The 19126-nt window shown below is 45.9% G+C and overlaps 1 protein-coding gene across 4 annotated transcripts in view; it reads left to right on the top strand.

Annotated features, from left to right (window-relative positions):
* plcg1 (phospholipase C, gamma 1) overlaps positions 1–19126 on the top strand; it is a 153273-nt gene that overhangs the window by 97688 nt on the left and 36459 nt on the right. For all 4 annotated transcript variants that reach the window (XM_078554975.1, XM_078554974.1, XM_078554977.1 and 1 more), the window contains 8 exons: positions 1947–2115; positions 3848–3967; positions 6435–6536; positions 8531–8718; positions 9414–9614; positions 15135–15254; positions 15977–16157; positions 17876–17953. In XM_078554975.1, the coding sequence (XP_078411101.1) occupies positions 1947–2115; positions 3848–3967; positions 6435–6536; positions 8531–8718; positions 9414–9614; positions 15135–15254; positions 15977–16157; positions 17876–17953 (1159 nt within the window). The remainder of the gene's footprint in view (positions 1–1946; positions 2116–3847; positions 3968–6434; positions 6537–8530; positions 8719–9413; positions 9615–15134; positions 15255–15976; positions 16158–17875; positions 17954–19126) is intronic.

The following is a 19126-nucleotide window of genomic DNA, read 5'->3' as shown; positions in this document are numbered from 1 at the left end:
CCAGTGCTTTACAGAATTAGGCCGATACAATTTTAGAATGTTTCTTGAGGGAGTTCTCCGCTTGCTCACGTTTTCTGCTGCTCGAGATTGGGCTCTGAGATCCTCTCGCACCTGTCCAGTGCCTAGCTAATGGTCAAGTGAAATTGGCCGTCTGTACATCAAACCAAAGAGAATCTTTTAGTTTCCCAAACTCTTCCAAACATCAGTGGGTAGGACTTCTGATGGCTGAAGTTCAGCTATGAATGTTTGACGCACAGCTTTCCCCAGTATGCAATGTTTACACATTGTAATCCATTTTATCACCTGTGTGACAGGAGCACGCGCAGGAATAGAGTAGAAATGGGTTAAGATTTTAAAAGTGAGCTTTACTGGCCTGCAACTCTACCCTCGAGTGCATAAGGTGGGTAATGATCCAGCCAATAAAACAGTCAAAGTATCTAACTCATGCAGAGCAGCAGTCAGTAAAACCAATAAAATGGTGAACTTACAAAGATAACACAGTAGAATGGAAATCAGAGCTAGTTATGATCAAACTGTGCAGTGCTCAGCATCTTGAGGATGTCCGCTCCTGGTCAATGAGACACAAGGGAGACGTAGAAGGCCTGGATAAGGATGCAAGGGTGCTCTTGTCTTTAGAGAAGAGAAGTCCGACTGGTGACCTGATAGAGGCCTTTAACATGATGGAAGGGTTTGATTGAGCAGATTTAGGGATGTCCCTGTTTGTGGGGAATTTTGAAAACTAGAGGCCACAAGATAAAAGAGTCACTAATAGACCTAGCAGAGAATTCAGGGGAAACTTCATTATCCTTAGCAGTTTGAATGTGGAACTCGCTGGCACAAGGAATAGTTGAAATTCGTGAATAGCATTAGTGTGTTTAAAGGGGAAGCTTAATAAACACGAGGAAGAAAGATGCTGATGGAGTTGGATAAAGAAGGGCTGAAGGACGCCCGTGTGAAGCATTAACGCTGGCATGGACCAGCTGGGCCGAATGGCCTGTTCCTGTGTCGCATCTTCTGTAAATCTGTGTAAGGCAGATGCCCGCTCTCGGAGGGAGGCATTAGGCAGAAAACATGGAGAATCCTGGGCACTTTGACCTGGAAAGTCTGAGCAGAGTTTGGATGGTGTTTCTTAAGATTGTAAACGGTGCTGAAAGGTTAAATGTGGAAAATTACTTCAAATTATGAGAGCAGAGCAAGGGTCACAGGTTTAAAAGGCAAAACTTAGGGCTCATACCGGGCTTTTATCGTCACAGTATAAAGTGACTTACATTATATGGCCCTCCAACCTCCGGGGGTGAGGTGGCAGGCGGTGGGGGTTGGGGCAATGTCATTGTCCCCGCTGTCTACCCGCCCTGCTGCAATTTTACCAGCATGATGAGAGGCAGCAGGTGGCCTGCTCATCCAGGGGCCAGTTGAGGCCCATGTGGCCAATTAATGGCCACATAAGAGTCTCTTCCGACTGCAACTGGGATTTTACCCAGGGTCGGGGGGCGGCTGGTGCCAAATGCCCAGCACTCCAGGTGGAAACCGCGCCCCCCTTGACATGTCATCTGCTGCCCCCTCAGCCCCCACACTGCCAACCTCATCCTGCCAAGATCCCGGACTCAGGTCACAGCCCGCGCTCCATCATCAAATACCTTCCTCGGGGACTGTTTCCATCCCAGCCGTGGCCACTGCTCCCTGTGGGAGGCTGCCAGCCATTTGATGGGGGTAGAAGGGCAGCCTCAAGCGGGCTTTCCCACCCCCCCCCCACCCCAGCTTCTATGCCAAGGGTTCAGTAAAAGAAATTAACACGGGAGCTGGTGTGTGAAATTTAGTGCAAGATGAGGCCATCATTCAGTGTGACCTGAGGTGGCGAGGGAAGAGGTCACAATCTGTCTGAACTCCTGGAGCCCGCGTGTACCAACTCTTAGTATCTTACCCTTGCTCCCTGGATTATTTGGCAGGTACCCTGTGATCCTATCCATCGAGGACCATTGCAGTATCGTTCAACAGCGAAACATGGCTAACGTTTTCAAGAAGGTGTTTGGCGACATGCTGCTGACCAAACCGGTCGACATCACTGCAGACGGGCTTCCCTCGCCCAATCAGCTGAGGAGAAAATTCCTGATTAAGGTCAGCCATCATCATTAATGCCAGCTCTTTGCTTTGATTCATTTAATGAAGGGGTGGGGAGAGGTGACAGTTTTTCAAACCATACTCCTTCCTCCCTTTAAGCTACGTTAAGCCGACAGGCACATTGCATCCTTGGAGTGTACCTTTTTAAGTATTGTCAGGGCGTGCAAGGGTATTGTTGTAATTACATTTATTTAGTGCTTTGGTAACAATAAGTTTCAGAGGGAACCCCGCCCTCACACCACACCCCCTTGCCCCACCCCCCACAAAACCCACTGTTATTGTGAGTGTTATGATAACTCATTCAACGCTTAAAATTGTGACAAATCTATTGCTATTAGCACCTCACTGCCAATGTGTTATGCAGCTCAAGCTGTTCTCTATAGACGCAAACAAAGTTTGGATCTAGTTGGAGATTGCAGTAGGAAATGGTTCTTGAGCGAGGAGTTTAGAGGTCAGGGATTGGTTGAAGATGTAATGTGCATGTCTGATTATTATAAACATTGCAATTCAAGGAAGATGTACAAATTTGGAGGAGGTTGCCTACTGCTTTGGAGCCCAGGAGTAGAGGACGCTGGTAGTACTCTAAGACAGTGCGATGAAGATTGGGAACTGTAGTGCATTGGTCATGTTGCTAGATCAATAATTAAGAGGCCTCGACTAATGATCTGAAGATATGAGTTCAGATCCCACCATGGCAAAGTTTAAATAAGTAAATCTGGAATTAAAAAAAACAGTCTTAGCAATGGTGAGCGTGAAACCACCAGATTGTTGTAAACACCATCTGGTTCAGTAATATCCTTTTAAGGGTGGAAATCTGCTGTGTTTAACCTGGTTTGACTTATATGTGACTCCAGAACCACAGCAACACGATTGGCTCTTAACTGCCCTCAGGAGTGACTGAGCAAGACACTCAGTGGGCAGGAAGGTAGCTCAGCAGCGCCACCTTAAGGGCAGCTAGGGATGGGTAATAAATGCTGGCTTTGCCAGTGAGGCGCACATCCTGTGAATGATTTTAAAAAAAGATTGGCTGAACTTTGATGGGGTTTCTGAGCTTTGACTGGGGAAGAAATCTTGGGGTTTGGAACTAGTTGTGGGGAGACTCAGGCTTTACATATCATGGGTTTTAAAATCGAGGTGTTATAATGAGGAACAAAAACAAAAATAGCTGGAAAAACCCAGCAGGTCTGACAGCATCTGCGGAGATGGATACAGTTAATAAAGTTAACTGTGTTCCTCTCCGCAGATGCTGTCAGACGTGTCGAGTTTTTCCAGCTATTTTTGTTTTTGTTTCAGATTTCCAGCATCCGCGGTATTTTGCTTTTATGTTATAATGAGGAATTTAGCCAGCTTGGTGGCTGGGATTTGGGGTGGTTGGGGTCCTGGGAGGGGATGTTCTTTTGAGTTTGGACCAGGGAACGTTTTAGAGGGCAGAGTGAAAGGATCATTATTCTGCGTATGCTGTGCTGTGCCGGAACTGTGAGTGCTTAATCTGAAATGTGTAGAGTTTCATTTCCCAGCCGTGATGTCCCTCACCTTGATGATCACAAAAATGATTAATTCTTTGTAAATGCTCACTCTCCTCAGTGTAGTAGGATACGTGTCCTCTCTATGTTTAGAGGTGCTTTCTTTGCTGTACATTAGACACTTCACTGTCCCATATAACATGTCAGAGTGATCATTGCCCAAGCTGTTGCATTATTCATCCCCCACATCTCCCCCTTTCTCATAGCACAAGAAACTGGCTGAGGGCAGTGCCTATGAAGAAGTCTCGACCTCTACGTACTCCGAGAACGACATCAGCAACTCGATCAAGAATGGAATCTTGTACCTTGAGGATCCAATCAACCGTGTAGGTGCCAGATTTGGGATTTTATTCCACACTTTACATTCATTTGTCGATTGTTTAGAGTTGGAGATTCTAATCTAGCGTGAGCATTCCTGGCACCTCTGCTGCAAAACTCATATTCATATTTTAGTTTGCTAATGTTCGTTCCTTACCCTCTTTTTGCCTCTAATTTCCACACCTGCTTTTCTGAAGTTGGTGACTCAGTCCCATAGACAGCAGCTTCCTGGTAGCTCAGTCTTGTAGTGAGTGGTGTTGGAGACTCTTCGACCATGACCTCAATCGCGCTTAATCTTAATCCTGGATGCCCACTCCTGCACTTCCATTAGAAGTCACTGGCTAGCAACCCAGAGTAGGAATTCTCAGATCATTGATGAAAAGAGAGAAATGTTGCTGAAGTTTTTTGTCTTGTACTCTATGGGACAAATGCAAGAATGCCAAATTAACGACCAATTTAAGATGATCAGTCGACCATGTAACATGGCTCATTTTCACCTGCTAGAAGCAATTTAAATTCATAGACAGGGACAGGTTCTCTGCAAAAAGGAATATGGTCAAGTCTTGCATCTTTTTTGAATTACCCAGGAGCTTGGGGAGCCTGTGATGCCCCGTTGCTTTCTCCATGGCAATGCCTCGGCTAATCAGGGTAGACTTGCCAACCATTTTCTCATGCAGTACAAATTGTTGTGATCATTTAAAATTTGTCATTCTTGCATTTGTCCTGATGAGTGCAAGATGGGAAGCTTCGGCAACATGTCTCTCTTTTCAGCAAGATTCAAGCTCTGTACCACCAGTTCTCTCAGATCATTGAACTGAAGGATTCAGAGGGTCCCTTTCCTGATCCATATGACTCAATACCATAGCATCCATTATATTCACTCACTGGAGCTTTGGATGCAGTGAGCAACGCACCAGCTACTCCTGCATGTTACTCCAGTCTGTCTGAATGCTGCACTGGGACCCCACTAAAATACTGTCCACGGGGTCCATATCTTCAAAACAGGTTATAGGTGAGACCGCTCAGTGATGAACCCCTTTCAAAGGCACTGTGTAAAGGTTTGTTTTGGGTCAATTATGGAGAAATTAATTAATACAAATAAATAGATCTGCTATGTCCTGTACTAGTCCCCTATGTTCCAATCTTTGGAAATTGGCTTATTTAATTTCTATGTTCATAGCTATAATAGTGGTGAAAAATAGTTTCATTGCAAAGCATTTGAATCAAAGCTGGTGATTAACTTGACTATTTAAGTCAGCCAAAGTATATGGCACAGAGATGCGTTCCACTTGATTACAATTAAAAATAAAAAAACTGTAAGCGCTTCAATCAACATTTTGGTGTGTTAATTCTTCCTGTATGGGAGGATCAGATAACAATTTGAACATTGATCCAAATGGATATGTAACATTTGGCCTGTGTACGTTGTACAAGAAAATATTTCACTGAGTTTGCATTCTTTCTGACTAAATATTCTTTTCAAAATAAACGTTCGCTCATTGAACCTCATCGAGAAAAGTGTCAAAAATTTCCTTGTAAACTTCTGTTTTGGCAATTACATTGTAGAGGACTGAATATGTGTACACTGCTGTTCTAATCTATTTGTGCAATTTAAATTGGGGTTAAATAAAGTTACAAAAAGGAAAAGTTAGACTTTTAAAATATGCAAGATAATCTCATCAGAAAATATTGAATTTTGCCACAGAAGAATACATTTTGCAGTAGATAAAATGTCAAACATGCAGTGCATAGGACTGACTATGCAGAAGGAGACTGATACTTCTTGATATCCCACCTTGGAGCACCATGGTGGTTCTATTTTTGGCTTTGCACATGAAAATTTTTGGGGCCCAAAACAGGCCCCGCCTTATCCCGAGTTCCGTGCTATAGCGGGACCACGTCATACATAGCGGGGTTCCGGTGTAAAGGGTTCACCGCACTAGGAAGTGTATCGTCCATTAAACCAAAGAGTTTATAACTGCCGCAGTGTTCTGTCCTTCCGATCCGCCTGGCATTCCAAAACTTCATATCAAAATCATCCTCTGACTATTATGTTTTTTGTTTAAAGAACGTGGCATTGCAGAAGGGTACGTACAGAAGAGTTGGTGTAACTGAGTCTTACACTTCAGGATTTGGTTGACCATGAGGGTCATGGCCCCGATTTTGCTCTGCGGACCTGTGGGCGTGAAATAGGGGCCACCTTTCCTGAAAATGTGCCATGGAGACAGGGCTGTAGTTTGTACTGGTTGAGGATTAGGTGCATGTTGCATGCTCACTCCATCCCTGTCTGCACTGGCTGAGAATTAAACTCGTAAAATGTTGTTTACATGAAGAATATATATTATATTAAAATTTCTTATCAGCCTGTGTATAGCCTGGGTGTGTTCTTTAAGTAAGTGTCGCTAGCACAGTAATGAGTCTCGTGTGATGCACCGACTATTTGGTAACCTGCTTGTATTCCTGGGGTTTGTCTAGGAATGGAATCCACATTACTTTGTCCTTACGAGCAGCAAAATTTATTATACAGAGGAGACATCAGCAAATCAAGCCAATGAAGATGAGGAAGAACAGAGAGAGGTGAGTGCCAAACAGCTTACTGTTAGACACAGAGCACATCGAGAATGCACACGACAGCAAATTACTGCATAACTCGATGGCACGTAGGGCCTGAGAGTTTGAACATGATCTGTGTAGCCAAAAAGGAGCGCAAAATAAGGTGGAGAGGGTATGTGGAAAAACAGACCTTAGATTGACCCACAAGGCTGAAGGTTTTAAATTTTTCTTCGCTATCATTTCAGTTTCACAGCTCAGCCTCGAAGTATGTTTCTGATCCAGGCACAAGTAAACTCTGATTGAACTTTGCAGTCATACTTTAAAACGAAAAGACAAAAGGAAGCCCGATCCGACTTTTTATCCAATTCTCTCCACCTTTGTGGACACAGGCACGATGGGCCGAATGGTCTCCCTCTGTTCTGTATTATTCCATGGTGAGAGTGTTGACACCTAACTGTAGGCAAATCTGTGGGCCCCACGGGCCCAGATTCACCAATCAACAATGGGTTCCAATTGAGCGGGTACCAAATGTACCAATCAGCGAGCATCAAGGGCAGAACATTGAGCTCTGCGGGTAGGCGCGCTCCCGACCCAGGTGAGCGTAGAGTGACACGCGATGCCGTCGAGCGAGCGTCCCAACGTCATCACATAGCCCCCACGTTAGTTAGGCCGGCGGGGGCACATGGGAGCCAGCAGCGCGCCCGCCGACAATTGAAAGGCCTGTTAAGGCCGTTAAGCTAACAATTGTCCTGGATTTTTCACTGCCCATTCAACCTAACGGTTGGCGGGCAGGCGAAAAGGCCAAGCGGCCTTTGCATTTTTTTTATTTAGGAAACCTCACCCGCGGGCAGGATAAGATTTCCTAAAGCAAATAAAATTAAAATTTAACACTTGATTTAAAGACAGAGTCACATGAGGGGACATGTCGTATGACACTTTTATTTTGTGCTTTAGTTTTTGTGCATTAGCAGCTCCGTGCCTCAAGGAGATTGAAGCACTCTTTTGCGCAAATGCACCAAGTTCCCACACTAGGCCTGCTTGTTGCCCTCCCCCCCTCCCGCACAGGCAGCGTTGAGCGTTGCCGCTCGCGTTCCACGCTGGGCAGGGCCTTAATTGGACCACCCGCATAAAATCGCGGGCACAGTGCCGATCGTGGGCGGCGGCCGGCTTCCCGACTGCCCCACCGAGCACCCCCGCCAAGGGCAAAATTCTGCCGCAAGAGTTAATGGAAAATTCAGGAAGTCCAGAAAAGCTGCAATCAAAAATGGGTGGACAGCGATAGGTACCCAAAAAAAAAAACAATGAGACAGCCTCACAAATTATTTTTTGGGCATTCTTACATCTGCCACCTGATCCTTGAACAAGCTGAGGATTTAATCGCTGGAAGTAAGATTTGCAACACAATAAAGATGTCAACATTTCAAAATTTGTCAGAAAAATGATTAAAATTACCTGCACCATCTTTAAAGAAATTTCTCTCAATATTCTTTTCAAATTCTGAGAATGGAGATTTGTAGCCCTCCCCCAACTTTCACACCAGCCTTGGCTCCCTCCCCCATTTGCAAATGACTATGAACAAGGCAATGGGAGCCTGACCTGCATAGAATATATCACTGCCTGAAAGGGTGGTAGAGGCAGAAACCCTCATAACAATTAAGAAGTGTTTGGATGTGCACTTGCGATGCCATGGCATACAGGGGCTATGGGCCTAGTGCTGGAAAATGGGATTAGAATAGTTAGGTTCTTGTTTGACCGGCGCAGACTCGATGGGCCGAAGGGCCTTTTTCTGTGCTGTGGACCTCTACGACTCTATCAAATATTGTGCGGCTCTGAATAGGTGAGTGTTACACAATAGCCACGTTCAACATGTCACTTGGAGGGAGGAGAATGAGCGAGAAAGCCATATGAGCCCCTCAGTTCCCTCCCTCCCTCCCTCCACTAACACAATATGAAAGAGTAAAAGGATGATGGGTGAGCAGTTGTTAACCCCATGGTGTTAATGCTGCTCAATGTTCCAGCCTTGTAGCGGCACCGACCTTCATGTGACAGAGAAGTGGTTCCACGGGAAACTTGGTGCAGGTCGTGATGGGCGGCAGATCGCGGAAAGGCTACTCACGGAGTACTGCATTGAAACAGGAGCCCCCAATGGCTCGTTTCTGGTGCGTGAGAGCGAAACATTTGTGGGTGACTACACACTCTCATTCTGGTAAGTCCTGACAAGAGGCATATGGCTTAGATAGGGTATGGTGCACCAAAGATGAGTTAATGGGGTGAGATATGGTGAAAAGTATAGTCTACCTAAGATGGTTAAGTGTGGGGTGTTACGGAGAGCAGTTTGGTATAACAGAGATAGTTTAGTGAGGTGTGAAAGTGGGAGAGGAATGGTATACTCCTGATGGGGTTATGGGGGTTTGGTATATGGGTGGTACACCTGAGATGTTTCGTGGAGCAAGAGGTCATGTACCAGAGATGGGTTCTTGGGGTGTGTCATATTAGAAAGAATAAGGGAGATGTGTGGTATGACAAACTCTTTAGAAGGAAGAACATGGTACAATGGAGCTGGTTCATAGGAAGAAATATCATGTGCCCAAGACATTTTATAGGAATAGGTATGGTAATTCAGATGGTTTATACGAGAGGTTGGGTATATTTGAAGGTTTCGAATTGAAGTGTGATATTTGAGAAGTGTTAAAGGGGACTGTTTGCCAGAGATGGTTTGTACGAAGAGGTGTGAAACCAATTAAGTATCAGTGGTTCAGAAGAGGATCTGATTAATTGGTTTCTATTTTTTCATTTCTTTCGGACCGCGAAGCTTTATTCCATGGTGAACTTTACCTATGACACATTGAAAAGTAAAAAAAAAATAAATAAATGTCTTGTGTATTTTCCCGGTCCCTTCAGGCGCTCTGGAAAGGTGCAGCATTGTCGTATCCATTCCCGTCAGGAAGCGGGCAACCCCAAGTTCTACCTGACGGACAACCTTGTGTTTGACAGTCTGTACGCCCTGATTACGCACTATCAGCAGTTACCACTTCGCTGCAACGAATTTGAGATGCGGCTGACGGAGCCGGTACCTCAGACTAACGCACATGAAAGCAAAGAGTAAGTACAGCGTTGGTCCCTCGAGTAAAGCAAGAACAGTTAGGGGACTTCGGTGTTCCAAGCATTTGCTTGTTAGGGGGGAGGTTGCACACAGTGAACATTTCAGCAGAGGTTCTCAGTTGGGGGATGGTTGGCGGGGGTGGGTGGTGGCATTGCAGGGGGACCACAGGTAAGGGGTCAGCTATTCGGTTTGTTCCATCAGTCGACTCCCCTGCATATTGGCATGTGCGCAACTGACTGACGGTGGGCTGTAGAAGGACTGGGCATGAGCAGGTTTCGTTTACCCTGGGCCATCATTGGACAAGTGCCTTTGTGTTTCACCAACTCCTATAGATTTACCTTGGTAGGATTTTTTTTAATAGTTTCCCCGGTCCTAGCATTTAGCTACTAAATAAGATAGGAAGAATTAGAACATCATTGGGTCTGAGTTTGGTGGGGTGGTGGGTGGCATAATCCACAAATTAACCCAACATTGTGTGGTTCAGCTAGCCGTGCATTTGAAGAACATCGCTTTGCCCTGGTGTGAACTGCCTTGAAGGAGTTGCTGGCATCTGTAATGGGGAGGGAGCTAATGCTTGAGAGGGGAAGGGACACCAATAGAGAGAGATTCCTCACTCTTGGACTTTGCAGAAGGTGTGGAAAGAAAGAGATTCTCCAGCCTCCGAGTCTGTGGCAAGTCCATAATCCATGTTGGGTTTTTCTATTGAGAGAAGAAGAAACAGGGGCACTAAGGGGCATTGTAGTATCGACACTGCCAGCAGAGCTCAGATAACTCAGCATAGGTCAGGGATCAAACCCCCTGTGCTTTGTGTGGTTCAGAATCACATTGGAAGGTACATCTACCAATGGAATCATTGGAGAGAGTGCGTGCATCACGTGGTGTGAGATTGGGGAAGGGAGGTGGAAAGAAAGAGTTTGTCAGTTCCTGGCCTGCAGTAGTAATAAGGATCTGGTGTGATTCCCTCCTTCAATGCCTTCGACCCAAATTAATAAAATAGCTGAAAGCACAATCACGGCTTCCCACCGTACCTCAAACTTGGAGCTTCTATTCGTTGCCTTTTGCATCCCTGAAGGTCAGACAGGCCCATTCTGAGCGATCATGTCCTTTGAGTCAATATTGCCAGATATTTGTGAAAGGGTGGGGAAGAGGAGAGAAGGGAGGCTGCCTCTCTCACTAGAAGATTTATGGCGTTGACGTCAACTGGGCAAAGTCACTCAGGGCCCTAAATATTTCTCCATTTCTCTCATGTGCCAGCCGCCATTACCGCTGTGGTTAATTCAACTCACTGGCTTTCACCGTCCTGTTAGGGTTTGATCTTACAATACTTATTGTGTTACAGGGTGACTCCCGGATTGTTTCATAACATGGGAAGGGGGCCTTGGAAGCAAAACATTTGAGAATCGTTACATTACAGTGTTCGAACATGTATTATGATCCCCTGTAGCTTTACACTGGTAGTTTTACAAGGCTCTCAGTGGGACAGCCCTGCCCAAGGGAGGGGGGCAGGTTCCTGACAGGATTTCCAGCATTATCACACCAACTTTCTGACCCAGGTCAAGTGCGCACGCAGCTCCCAGGTGAAATTACCCATCACATCTCCCAGGGTTCCTTTGACCTGTGCTCTACCTATAACCTATGGTCTCTGTAAATTTTAATAGGTGCAGAATTTTCTGCCTGTTGTGGGGGGGTGCTTGTGCGGGCGGGCGGGTTACCGATCGACGCCCCCAGTTGGGGGGGTGGGGGGGGGGGTGCCACCATTTTATGTGGGTGGGCTAATTAAGGCCCGCCCAGCGTGACATCCACCCTGAAGCGCTGTGCGCTCCCTGTGTAGGCGGGGGTGGGGGGAGTTCCCTGAGCAGGTCCTTGCGCTCATTCGCTGCCTCAGGGAGATCGCTTCGACTTTAAAAACTGTGCTGAACGGAGAAAACAAAAACTATTGACATGTCCCCTCATGTGACACTCTGGCATGAGCTGGGACATGTCAATTACTTGAATGTTAAAACTTAATAAACATTTTTAAAACCCTCATAAAACCTCATCCCGCCCGCGGATGAGGTTTCATGTTTTTTCGGAAGCCCGCCTGGGCTCCCGGCCTGCCTGCCCACCCACCTTAAGGTTGGACGGGCAGCCCTGACAACGACCTCAATTAGGTCATTAACAGGCCTTCGACAATTCAGCAGGCGCACCCGGTGAACTGAAAATCTAAATGACGCGTGGTGACATCGGGACGCACGCCCGACGTCACCCCCCACCCCCAACCCCCCCCCCCTGCCACCGTGTCATTTTACGCGTCAGCGGGCGGGTCACGCCCCCGCACGCCAACCGGGAAATTCTGCCCATGGAATCTATCTCTCAGGCAGCCTCTGCCCTCTGCTGTTGTGAAATCAGACCAACAGTCAGAACAGGTTCTATTTGTACGCACCCCCCTTGCAGAGCCAACAAACTGCTGCTGTCGGCCTACAGCCGTTTCCCCGCAAGGACTGAATTCCTTCAGTAGCATCGAAGTGCGAGAGCAGGTATCCAGGATGACCGTGAACACAATCCCCCATAGGAGCCTCGTCAACTGGCACGGCCTCTGCATTTACTGGAATGACGATTTAGATCAGGCAAAATTGTTTTGAGATAAAATGCTTCCTCATCTTCAGAGCAGCTGTGAACAGTTGCAGAGTGAGTGTTGCTTGGTCTTGTGCGAGCGGATCAAGTTACCAGATTATGCCAGTTCATACACATCAGAAATCTGCCAATGTCAACATTTCCAGAACCTGTTTTCCACTGGCAAGAGGTCCAATAACTAGAGGACATGGATTTAAGATAATTGGCAAAGGAACCAAGGCAAAATGAGTTTTTTGTTTCACACAGCAAGTTGTGATGTCCTGGAATGCACTGCCTGAAAGGGTAGCAAAAGCAGATTCAGTAATAACTCCCAAAAGGGAATTTGATATTTATTGAAAAGGAAACATTTGCAGTGTTCTGGGGAAAGTGGGGAGTGGAAATGAATGGATAGTTCTTTCAAAGAGCTGGTGCAGACACTGTGACCGTCCATACTCCTCCTGTCCTGTATGATAGAGATAGGTTATTCTTTTCATTACTAGACTTAAGAACAAGTTTTTATTGATCAGTTAAATAGCAGAGGAGGTTTCTGCCCATTAATGACTCACATTTCACTCTGGGAAAACACGAGAAAAAGGATAATACAGACAGAACAGCAGAGACGATGGAACTGGACAGACTAGCAGAATGACATCATCACCTGGTGACAAAAGGATGTAAAGGACCCAACCATGGCAACCAATGTTCGGTCTGGGTTAAACCATCAGTGGCTGACTGGGGATGATTATAAAATACAATATAAACACAGTGTTATGATCCCATCTGATGTTAATACTGGACATCACGGCAGGAGTTCCTCAGGTAATGTCGTTGGCCCAATCATCTTCAGTTGCTTCACCAATGACCATCCCTCTATTAAAAGGTCAGAAGTAGGAATGTTCGCTGATGATTGCGCAATGTTCAGCACTATTCGCAACTCCTGAGATACTGAAGCAGTCCATGTCCAAATGCAGCAAAACCTGGACAATATTCAGGCTTGGGCTGACAAGTGGCAAGTAACATTCGCACCACACAAATGCCAGGCAATGACCATTTCCAACAAGAGAGAATCTAACCATTCAATGGCATTACCATCACTGAATCCCCCACTATCAACATCCTGAGGGTTACCATTGACCAGAAACTGAACTGGACTAGCCATATAAATACTGTGGCTCCAAGAGGCTAGGAATCAGGCGATGGGTAACTCACCTCCTGACTCCCCAAAGCCTGTCCAACATCTACAAAGCACAAGTCTGGAATATGATGGAATATTCCCCACTTGCCTGGATGAGTGCAGCTCCCACAACACTCAAGAAGCTTGACACCATCCAGGACAAAGCAGCCCGCTGTTGGCACCACATCTACAAACATTCACTCCCTCTGCCACCGACGCACAGTAGCAGCAGTGTGTACCATCTACAAGATGCACTGCAGGAATTTACCAAGGCTCCTTAGACAGCACCTTCCAAACCCATGACCACTGCCACCTAGAAGGACAAAGACAGCAGACACATGGGAACACCACCACCTGGAAGATCCCCCCCCAAGTCACTCACCATCCTGACTTGGAGATATATCGCCATTCCTTCACTGTTGCTGGGTCAAAATCCTGGAACTCCCTTCCTAACAGCACTGTGGGTGTACCTACACCTCATGGACTGCAGCGGTTCAAGAAGGCAGCTCACCACCTCCTTCTCAAGGGCAACTAGGGATGGGCAATAAATGCTGGCCTAGCCAGCGAAGCCCACATCCTGTGAATGATGAAAAAAAAAGAGGACAAGTCATTTCCCAGAGTGAAACCTGGCTTGATAAACCTAACTTTGTTTTTGTTAGAAACCGTGGAGGAAAGTTACTGAATAAATTCACAGGAGTCTGCTGATGAACTTTTAACATGTTTAATAAATGTTTTATTCTTTAAGAAAAAATGCACTATATTACACCAGACAAAAAAGTTGGAAAGATCTCAATACAAATGGCAGAAAATGATTCAAACTCACACCATTCCTTTTATCCTAGCAATACCCTTACAGACAGAAAACCCAGTGAAGATCCCCCCCCCCCCAAACTGGTACTTCTCCCTGAGACACGCAAAACTGCAATTAAATTCACTATTACTTCAACTGCAGAGCAAACACAAGAGTTCCCTTAACTCAGTCCCCAGCAGCCTTGCAGCATTTCTTATCAGAGAGCTTAGAATTTCTGTCTTCACTGTCTGACATACACACTCTGAACTTCTTTTCTGTCTTTCTCTGTGTCTCACTGGACCCCTGTCATTAGGCAACAGCACAGTTTTTTTTCTACTGCGTGTTTTTTTCCACTATATTTCTAACCCTTTTTAACCCATCCCTTCACGTCAAGGGTTGTAAAACCTTAGTAAAAATGCATGTTTACAAACCAATTCAGAAAACCACACCTTTTTGCCAGGAGGCTCTCCAGACTTCCTAGCACCAAGCTCACAAAAAAAGCTAAATGAAACTAAAACTACGTTCCACCTTCCTTAAAACACAAATATAAATATAAATTAAACTTAAAAGTTATACGTTGTTCCTAACAACGGCGATGTTCAAATTTCTCTTCATATTTGAGATGAAATGCTGGAAACGCTCAGATGCTGTTGCTGTCTGACCTGCTGTGGAGAGAGACACAAAGTTGACATTTCCAATGGATGTTCTTTCATTCGAGTTCTGATGACAGATTATCAATCCAAAATGTTAACCCCTACATTCCTGCTGAGAGTTTCCAGCATTTTCTGTTCTTGTTTCAGATTTCCGGCATATGCAATATTTTTCTTTTGCTTAGTATTAGTGTTTGCATCACTGTGCATGCTCTGATACCTACAGGCTGGGAAAATGGGCCTGGCCTTTAATGGTTAACGGATGTTGCTTTGGCTTTACGCTATCTTACCAATTTCACTCTTTGTTCCTCAGGTGGTACCATGCCAACCTCTCACGTGCACAGGCGGAGCACATGCTAATGAGGGTGCCACGAGACGGAGCCTTCCTTGTCCGTAAAAGGAATGAGCCCAATTCGTTTGCGATCTCATTCCGGTAAGTGTTTTCTAAAAAAATGTACTCTTGGGGTGCGGGCAACGCTGGCGAATCCCCCATATATTGCCTGTCGGTCACTGCCCTGGGGACATTAAGCGTGGACTGGAGCCACATGTCAACCAGACTGGGTGGGGCCTGACCGATTCCCTCCCCTGAAGGACATGGATGAACCACTTGGGTTTCAATGACAAAATGGCTCTTTTCATGGTCATTTTCTCTGGTGCCAGCTCACAAATTTTCCAATTTAGTGAATCCAATTTGCCAGCTAGTTTACGTGGGATACATATAGCACAGAAACAGGTCATTGGGCCTAACCAGTCCATGCTGGTGTTCGTGTTCCACTCAAGCCTCCTCCTATCTTTTCTCATCTAAATCTACCATTATAACCACCTATTCCCTTCTCCCTCACATACTTGCCTAGCTTCCCCTTAAATCCATCCATACTATTCACTTCAACCACTCCCTGTGGTAGCGAGTTGAGTGAAGAAGTTTCTTCAGTGGGACTTGAACTCACGGACCTCTGGAGGGGATCTCTCCTGCTCGTAAAGCATCATGACACCTTTTAAGGATAGGCGGGGCCTCGGTTTAATGTCACATCCGAAAGGCGCCATCAGCCTTGATGTTGTGCCCCAAGTATAGAATGTAAACCCCGCACCCTCGACCTCAGCGGCAAAGATGCTACCACTGAGCCTAGTAATACCTTTGCTACCTTTTCTGTACAGAGCTGAAGGAAAGATTAAGCATTGCCGTGTCCAGCAGGAAGGGCAGTTCGTCATCTTGGGGAGTTCGGAGTTTGACAGCCTAGTTGACTTAGTCAGCTACTATGAAAAGAATCCGCTGTACAGGAAGATGAAACTCCGCTACCCGATAAATGAGGAAACCTTGGAAAAGATCGGCACAGCGGTAAGTATGTACAGACCACCTGTCACTACTCTGAAGGGGCGATCCCTTCATTGCTTTCATGCTACAGCCATGGTGACCTGTCTGACAGGAATCCCCCAACTCTGACCTTGAATGTTTCTTAAACTTCAAACATTTAAAGGACGCCTTTTTAAAACCAGTGGGCCCAGTTAAGACCATGTGTGCGTTTCTTGTTGACTTAAATGATATTGCTATCTTTTTGAGTCAGGTTGATTGTAATGAAATAGGCTGAGATTTGACCCAGATATCAATAGGGAAAGGCTCATTGAGGGAAGGGAGGAGCAGCCTAAATTTATAAATGAAATTGAAGCTACACATCTGGACCTTAAATCTTCAAACATTACATCATCTTAAAGTGGTTCTTGTACATGTTCCTAATTTTATTTGGGGATAGGTTTGGAAGAGCTCCTCGCTTTGTCAGCTGGCAATCTCCAGATCCCATGGCCCCCAAGGAGTTTTAGCTTTTAGGTGGAACTGCCCTGGTGTGGTAGGATGAAATTTTATTCTAATCTGTCCCTGGGGGATGTGGGTATTGCTGCCCAGTCTGCATTTATTTCCTACCCCTAGTTGCCCTGAAAGGGTGAAGGTGGAGCTTTACCACTGCAGTCCTTGTGATGGAGCTCCCACAGTGACGTTTGGTGGTGAATTCCTGGCTACCAACCAAGTGACAATAAAGAGGGGAACTTGAAGGAGATGCTGTTCCTCTAGTTCTTACTCATTTTGCCCATAAAGTGAATAACTGACCTCAACTGTGTGTTCAGTAGGAGGCACCGCAAGGCTTTACACTTCCCCACAGAAAGAAGAAAGACTTGCCATTATATAGCACCTTTCACAACCTCAGGACGTCCCAAAGTGCTTTTGAAATGTAGCTAGTGTTGTAATGTAGGAAGCATATCAGCCAAAACTATGGACAACGAGATCCCGCAAACAGCAATGAGATAAAGGCCAGATAATCTGTTTGAATTAGTTGGCTGAGGGATAAATATCGACCAGAATTTCCCCTTCTCTTCCTTGAAATAATGGGACCTTTTCAGTCTACCTAAGAGGGAAGTCAAGGCCTCAGTTTAAAGTTTCATCCCAAAACAGCACTTCCAGCAGTGCAGTGCTCCATCAGTACTGCACTGGAGCATCGGCCTAGATTTTGTGCTCAAGTCTCTGGAGTGGAACTTCTGACTAAAGAGGCAGAAGTGCTACCCACTGAATAGAACAGATTAAAATGAGATGGGTTTGTCAGTGTGTGGCTTCGGACAGTGTTGACCCGCTCACCCTCTGCATTGCCACAGTGTTTACTTCAAAGGAGAAGAGGGGACGACCATTGGGGGAGGGGGAGAGGGGAGGGAAAAAAAGCAAGATAGTGGAGCAACCAACCTGCTGGGCTGTCAAAGGACTGAGCTGAGCCAAGCCAGGCCAGGCTGGGAGGAGCAAGGCTTATCTCCAGCGGTTTGTAATCCTAACCACAGCCTCCTGATTCATTGACAAACTCTTATTGGGAATAAAACTCTATCTCGCTGACGACAAAATACAGTTATTTATGAAAACTGCAAAAAAGTTCCTTTTTAAAGATGAGAACATGTTGTGAATGGGGTGTTGGGTTTGGTCGGCAAACCATTGTTTTGTTTTCCTCTTGGCTGTATTGGCCTACAAGAAAATGATGAGTGGAGCTGGAACATTTTGACTGGATTTCTCCTTCCCTCCACCAGGAGCCAGATTATGGGGCCCTTTATGAAGGACGGCAGCCGGGATTCTACGTTGAGGCCAACCAGATGCCTACATTTAAGGTAGAGATTTACAAATGCATCCTCCTCTTTACTCTACCCTCATCCTGTTGTGAAAGTTATTCTGCCCCTTGCTTCCCAAAGCCATTGTATTATATTTCATCAGACATTGACTAGTGTCTGGTTTGTTCAAACATTAACAAACTGCATGGCTTCTGAGGGTTGTGTTCGAAGTAGGGCAAGTGATTGGTTTTAATGTCCATGTGCTCCTGCACTGACGTTTTTGTGGCATTCAAGGTTTTTTCATTCAAACTCCGGATGATTTGTGATTTGCAGCTGAACCGGAAGGTGATAGCATTCCCACGACATTGCTGTTCTTGTGTTTCTTGACGGTAAAGGTTGGAGAGGGGTGGAGGTGCTGTCTTGTAGATCAGAAACAGTGTAGCCATGATGGTGGAAGGGGCACATGTTGAGGCCACTGGCAGAAGCACCGATCAAGTGAACTGCTCTGTCCTGGGCATTGAGCTTCTTAGGTGTGGTTGTAGCTGCAGCCACCTTGATAAGTAGTGAGTATTACATTACGCACTTGACTTAAGCTTTGTGGATCTTGGAGAGGCTTTGCACGGTGAGGAAGTGAGCTACTTGTTACAGGCTACCCTTCCTCTGAACTGTTCTTGTAGCCATGGTGTTGTTAAGATTCTGGTCATTGGTGACCCCCAGGAGGTTGATAGTGGTGGAATTGGCTAAGGTGATGCCATTGAAGGTCATGGGGAGATAGCTGGGCTTTCTCTTGGAAAAAACTGGAATTTCGACTGGAATTGGTTTCCCCTCCAAATCCCATTGATCTGTTTTGCTCGGGCTCCTTGATGCTATAGTTGGCCATAATGCTGACTTGATATCAAGGGGAGCTGCTCTGCCTCTGGAATTCAGGTCTTGTGTCCAGGTTTTGATAAAGACCTGGAAGAGGTCAGGAATGCTGTCGGTGAACAGGTGATTGGTGAGTGGAAATATTGACGACTTCTTCCATCGCTTTATTTATCATTGAGGGGGGAGACTGGGTTAGGTCACACGACAGGTCAGGTGACATTTATCCTATGTTTTGTGGTAGGACGTACCTGGGCAATCATCCAGACTGTTGGGTAAGTGCCAATGTGAAAGCAGCTTGATCAGAAACATGACTTTCTTCATGTTGCTGTCGTTCTGACCACCAGGTGGCAGTGCAACTATTGGAACAGC

Source organism: Cetorhinus maximus, chromosome 13, assembly GCF_964194155.1.
Source record: "Cetorhinus maximus chromosome 13, sCetMax3.hap1.1, whole genome shotgun sequence".
Classification (NCBI taxonomy): Eukaryota; Metazoa; Chordata; class Chondrichthyes; order Lamniformes; family Cetorhinidae; genus Cetorhinus; species Cetorhinus maximus.
The sequence above is the reverse complement of the archived record's forward strand: the minus strand, read 5'-3'. Positions and strand labels throughout refer to the sequence as shown.